The sequence below is a fragment of the Callorhinus ursinus genome, unplaced genomic scaffold, assembly GCF_003265705.2.
Source record: "Callorhinus ursinus isolate GAN/ISIS: 27379988/994484 unplaced genomic scaffold, GSC_fseal_2.0 scaffold18, whole genome shotgun sequence".
NCBI lineage: Eukaryota > Metazoa > Chordata > Mammalia > Carnivora > Otariidae > Callorhinus > Callorhinus ursinus.
This window is the reverse complement of record NW_027397080.1, coordinates 24,690,646-24,697,056: the sequence shown is the minus strand read 5'-3', so window position 1 is coordinate 24,697,056 and position 6,411 is coordinate 24,690,646. Positions and strand designations below refer to the sequence as shown.

General features: G+C 55.6%; 1 protein-coding gene across 1 annotated transcript in view; it reads left to right on the top strand.

The window, feature by feature from the left end:
• Window positions 1-411: 411 nt before the first annotated feature.
• The window catches only part of PADI3 (peptidyl arginine deiminase 3), a 28,398-nt gene continuing 22,398 nt past the window's right edge, over window positions 412-6,411 (top strand). The window contains exon 1 of the mRNA XM_025856977.2: window positions 412-529. Coding sequence (XP_025712762.1) covers window positions 438-529 — 92 coding nt within the window. The 5' untranslated portion in view covers window positions 412-437. The remainder of the gene's footprint in view (window positions 530-6,411) is intronic.

Genomic DNA, 6,411 nt, shown 5'->3' with positions numbered 1-6,411 from the left:
TGGGAATCTGCACTTTCACCAGCTCCCCCAGCAGGGAAGCTCCCCACTAAACTATATCATCTCTGAAAATGCAGGAAAGGGGGTGAGGAGGAGTGTGGAAAGTGAGGAAGGCGCCCAGGTCAATACCCCACATCTTTGCCTCCGCCACGCCCCCAAAGCCCTGATGCCCCAGCCAGGTGCCTGTGGGGACTTGCTCCCTTGGAGAATCTAACTCCCTCTGTGCTGGGGGCGGAGCAACAGGTTCACATGCAAATGATGGCTTACTTCCGGCCAATCCTGAGCTCCCGGCTCTGGGAAGGGGCTGGGCTTCCAGGACTGGAGCCAATGAGCTAGCACCCCGGGCTGGAAAGGCGGGGCTGGGGTCTTTTTAAACCACACGTCAAGGGATGTGCGGGGCAGTCTTGGGTTTGGTGGCCCAAGCCCAGTCCAAGGCCAGCATGTCACTGCAGAGGATCGTGCGTGTGTCCCTGGAGCATGCCACCAGCGCCGTGTGTGTGGCTGGTGTGGAGACCCTCGTGGACATTTATGGGTAAGAGCCCTCCGAGGCCTAGGGGTCTCCAGCTGTGCAGGGCTTCCTCGGGGCTCAGGCCTGGCACGGCTGCCCTCCCCCAAGCCAGGGGACTTGCAGTGGTTGAGCTCTGGTCCAGGGCCTTCGAGGGTGCTGGTGTCATGGGGGCTTGGGCACATTGGAGGACCCTGCAGGCTGGGTACACAAGAATAGGAAGAGGTGTGTACCCCCAGCCCTGCTCCCCAGCTTATGAGCTCTGCAAAGAGCATCAATCATTTCTTTAGAAATCATTTATGTTTATGTAGCACTTCCTATGTGCCAGACACTGTTCTAAGCGTGGCAAACTTCTTGAATTTAACCCTTGAACTTTAATGCTCTAATTTAACCTTCACAACAACCTATGAGCTAAGTTTGTTGTCAGCTTCATCTCATTTGATGGATGAGGAAACTGGCACAGAGAGGGCAAGCCATTTGCTCAGGTCACACCATAACTAAGTGTCAATGCCAGCATTCAAACCCATTCATGGTCAAGGGTCTTATGCTTTTAGCTGTCTGCCCCTTAAAGAGGAAGGATCTGGTTTCCTCCCGCCATTCAGAGCCCACAAGATATGGCTCTATTGTGTGCCATGATCATATCCTTAAAGCCAGTGGCTGGAGGTAAGGCCCCACCTTCTCTCTCTCCCAGGAAGAAAAGGAGAGTTTAGGCAGGGTTTTAGGAACTGGGCTCTGGGAACGACGGGGGAGCTGGCTGCTTAGCTTTTTGGGGAGTCTCCAGGGGACCCAGTTCCAAGGCTGAGCTGAGGATGCAGGTCGTCAGGGGACAGGGAGGAGAGAAGGCAGAACTGTGTCACCATTCCCTTGTCACCGGTCTCCCACCCTCTCCTCAGACTGGGTTTCGAAACCTCAGCACTACTGACCTGATAATTTCCCGTTGCGGAGGCTGTCCTGTGCACTGCGAGATGCTGAGCAGTGGCCTTGCCTTCTACTCACCAGATGCCTGTGGCACACACCCACTTGTGACAGCCAAAAATGTCTCCAGACATTGCCAAACGTGCCCTGGGGGGGTGGGAATCACTCCCAGTTGAGAACCAGTATCCCAGACTAAGACTTTAAAAACTGGAGTGAACTTAGTTGGAAGCAGAGATGGGGTTGGTCCCAGAGCATTAGCTAAGAAGGGGTGAGGGGCTGGTCATGGGAGGGAACCAAGTCTGGAGTAGGCCCAGCCCAGCTAGGCACTGGTAGCTAAAGCCTGGTTGGCGGTGGGTGGGCAGTGAGAAGTAGGAAGGAGATTTGGAGGAGGGGGCACAGCGGCTGTGCCAGAAGGAGTGACAAGGGAGGAAGGTGTCCATGCTGCCTGGCACCACCCCCTCCTTCAGCACTGCGTGCCCATGGCCGTGACTCACCTGCGTCGGCTGCCTCATGCCCGTTGGGCAGATGTGCTTCCAGTTTGACCTGCCCCAGGAAACTCAGGGCCGGGTCCTCCCCTGCAGAGCTTCCTTAGAGGATGGAGGACGAACTGGGGCCGCCAGAGGCAAAGGCAGCAGTGTCTTGGGGTTATGTGAATGGATGTGCCGTGTTGGGGTTCCCAGAGGAGGCGGTTGGGCGGACAGGCACAGGGTGCATAGCACAGCCTCAGGCACCCTCAAATGAAGGATTCTTGGGCCTCTCTGACCGGACCACCTTGGGGGAGGGGGAGAGCCGCTAGTTCATCTGTTCACACGTTCATCAAGTATTTCTTTGGGGTCTAGTGTGGACTGGGCATGGGGACACAATGGTGAACAGGGAGGTCTGGTCCCCACTCTCTGAGAATCCTGTCCCTTCAGAGTTCTTTCAGAGACTGAACTACCTCACCCTTTGTGGAAGGATTCCTGTCTTGTGAGGGGAAAGGAACCGGGTTAGCTCTATGGTCCCTTCCAGCTTGGAGATGTCGTGATTCCGCAATCCTAGGTGCTCATACCGTGGGCCAACAAGGGAAAGGAGAATGAGCGTGTTGGCTCAGTCCTGGCGCCATGACTTAGCGGCCGTCGGACTTGGGGAAAGTTATTTAACTTCTTGGAGTCTGTTTCTTCACCTGTAGGATGGACACAGTCCTATCAACGATGATACTTAGAGACTGCTCCATACCAGGTGCCGCCCGAAGCCCTTGATGTTTAGTAACTAATTCTCACAATTCTATGATGGGGGGGGCGGGGACTGTCATCATCCCCATTTTATAGATGAGAAAACAGAGGAACAGAGAGGTGAGTAGCTTGCCCCATGTCACACAGCCCATGAGGAGCAGCAGAGCCAGGCCGCAACCCAAGTAACTTTGACCTTCACTTCAGATGACTCTGGGGAGGATTGAATGAGATTATGTGTGTAGAGCACATAAGCCATGCCTGGCCCATGGCGGACATTCCATCATGGTAACCGCCACCACCACCACCTCCATCACCACCACCACCATCATCATCATCATCATTTTAAGGCTCTGTCCTGGCCCTTTGGACAGCCTCAAGTGTCCCCAAACCTGCCATCCACAAGATGGGCACAACCTCTGAACCCTACTGGGAGAAGGAGGTGATGAGAAAAGAAAAATTAACATAAGCCGAGCAGTCGGGGCAGGTTTTCTGGGGGAAGGACACCAACCAGACCACTGGGGCACCCTGTCTGTGGCAGTGGACTAAACCCTGTCTTCTTGCCTCCCGTTGAGTTGGAGACAACCCCGACTTGGTGAGGGGGCTTTGCTTTCCTGAGCAGGGGTTTGTAGGGGGAAAGGGTAGGAAGGGAGACACATGGGTGTGCTGAGCCACACCCTGGGGATGAATGCGCAGCCAGGGTTGAAAACCACTGCCCCAGTTGGACAAGCCACCTCCTGTCACCTCTTGCTCAGTGGTGGCAGGTCAGTGGAGTGAAAAGGCAGAGGTCACCTGGGGGCTAGTCACCTGAGTGTTAGTCCTAGCTCTGTAGTCCTATTCTGGCTCATCTTGAGCCATTTTCTGCTCCTTCCTGGGCCTCAGTTTCCCCTCATGTGCCCTGAAGAGGCTGGCATAGACCAGTGGGTTGCAGGGCTCTCTGTCTGCTTCCACCGGCTTGTGTCATGTGAGCATTTTGACCTGCTTGGGCAGACCGGGCCCTGGGAGGCTGATGCATCGTCAACTCTCCTAATGATCTGGGCTTTAGGAAAAGGGTTCATGGGGCCACCATTTCTCAGGGGCAGAAAGAGTGTGAGACTGAGGAGGGACAGTGGTCTTCTGACCCTGGTGATGGTGAGGCCAGAGGACTTGGGATCTGAGGACCTCGATGAACAGGGAGGGGCATCCGGTACTGCCACCCAGAGCCTGAGCTGTTTGGGCCTTGGTCCGCTCTGCCCCCGTGGGCTACGTTGGTGGGGACCGTGGTGGTCATCTTGTCAACCTGTCTGTTTTTGGCCACAAAGGCCTTTCCCATCAGTTTTTCGGCTCTGAAATGTCTGGTTTCATTTTCCCAGAGGCCAAGGCCCTGAGCCCATGAAAGGAGAGGATGGGTTTGGGTTTGCAGGGGCCGTGGGACACAGAGCCGGCTCTGAGTCCCGGCTCTGTCACTGACCAGCTGTGTGACTCTGGGCAAATCGCCTGTCATCTCTGGGCCTGTTCCCTCATCTGTACAGCGGAGATAACAGGACCGACACTGTGTAGCTGTGGGGATACCTTTGTCACCATCACTATCATCATCCTCACCATTGAAGGGGTGACACAGAGCACAAAGGAAGAGCTGACTTGTCTTGATTCCTAGGAGAGAGTTGGCTCACCCTGAGTCCTTCCCACGCTGCCTGGGGAGACAGCCCACCCTTAGCCATGGCTCTCAGATGTCACTGGGCGTCAGTGTGGCTTGAAGGACAGGTTCTGGGGACCCTGCCTACAGCACAGCTGGATCTGGACTCTGCATTTTCAATAGGCAGGTCTGAGGTTGGCCACTGTGAGGACGACTAGCTGTCCTGGTTTGCCCACGACCTTCTGGGTTTTAGCACTGGAAGTCCTATACCCCAGGACACACCCTGTCTCTGGCAAAACAGAACTGTTGGTCACCGTAGCACGCTTTGCCTCCCTTCGTCATCTAGGCTGGTAGGGCCTCCAGAGCAGTTGGGCCCCCGGGCTGGCCAGAGCTGCAGCCAGGGTTGAAAACCACTGCCCCAGTTGGACAAGCCAACTCCTGTCACCTCTTGCTCAGTGGTGGCAGGTCAGTGGAGTGAAAAGGCAGAGGTCACCTGGGGGCTAGTCACCTGAGTGTTAGTCCTAGCTCTGTAGTCCTTTCCTAGCTCATCTTGAGCCATTTTCTGCTCCTTCCTGGGCCTCAGTTTCCCCTCATGTGCCCTGAAGAGGCTGTGCGCGGACAGCCTCAGTGGGGGAAAGCCCAAAGCCCCCAGCGCTGGGGCATGGTCTAGAGCAGCATGCTGGCAGCTCAGGGTGGCCTGGCTGGAGGAAACTTTGAACTTTGAGCCTCTGGCTTCTTCCCCTGCCCTCCACAGGGCGGGAAATCCAGACCCTCCTGTACCTGATGCAGGCTCTTCTCCCAGCAGCCACCCTTTCGATCTTTCTCACAGCTTCCCTAATGGGGCATGAGCACTGGACCGGGAGTCTGGAGCCCTACCTTCTAGTCCCTTCTCTTCTGGGCCTCAGTTTCCCTGGAGTGAAGTGAAGCATGGGTTCAGGCACCTCTAACTTTCACTCATCGGGAGCGTTTACGCACACTGACTCCTTTAATCTTCTCCGCTTTATAGACGGAGACACAGAGGCAGAGGGAGGCCAAGTGTCTCTCTCAAGGTCACACACCTAGCGGGTGGTAGGGCTGGGATTTGAACCCAGCCTGCCGGGGCCCAGCACCCACAGGCTTAACCCCCTCACCTCAGCTCCAAGGTGTTGCCCCTCCAGATCAAGAACCTCCGCTGGCTCCCCATCACAGCCCGAGTTTACCCTTGACCTGCTAAGGCTCCCCTGTGAAAATGCCTTCCCCTCGGACGTGTCTCCCGGTCCTTGGTTCCCCTGCCTCCCTCCAGGAAGCTGCCCCCAGCCCCCTCAGCCCACCCTCTCAACCTGCCTCCGTCTGCCCATTTCCTGCTTCCTAATTTACTTGAAGAACCCCCTTCCCCCATCTTGGGTGGGTGGTTTTCCAAGCCTTTCCCATTATTACATCTGAGCCTTACAATTGCCTGTGAGTTTGACCCAGTGGGTGTCATCATTCCACTTTGTAGGGAGGCTAGGTGATTTATTCAGTGTCACCCGGCTAATGTGCAACCCAACCCAGTCTAGAACCTGACTCTTGACTCTGGTCCTGGCACCACTGAGATCTTGGTTTCTTCCCCCCAGGCCTGAAGGGATCTTCATCAGAGATCCCTGGCGCCTCATACAGGGAGATGCAAGGGAACTGGGCTGAGATACCCCAAACCGGGCCTGGGGCTGGGGCTGGGGAGCTGGGTGGGGTTCCATACCGGAAGGACCATCAAGTTGCTCACGTCCAGCTCATGGGCACCTGGATCCAAGCAGCAACTTGGGGTTGGGGGGAGTTTCACGAGAAGTTTATAAACCTCCTGCGGAGCTGAAGGCCAGGTAACTCAGGGAGTGGGGCTGAGGGTGCTCCCTGGGGTGGAGGGGGGCCCTTCATACCCAGTCTATTTCCATGTGTCTGTCTTTCTGGCTCTCCATCTCTCTGGGTTTTTCTATATCTCTTTGTCTTTCTCTGTCTCTGGCTTTCTCTGTCGCTGTGCCCCGTGCCTCTCTGTCCAGGTTCTTTATGCCCCACGATGGGCTGGCCCACACACCCAGAGCACAACAGGACAGAGGGCACCTCCAGCCCTGGAAATTACAGGCTTTGGGAATAGGGTTGCCAGATAAAATCCAGGATGCCTAGTTAAATTTGAAATCCAGATAAATAATTAATATATATAT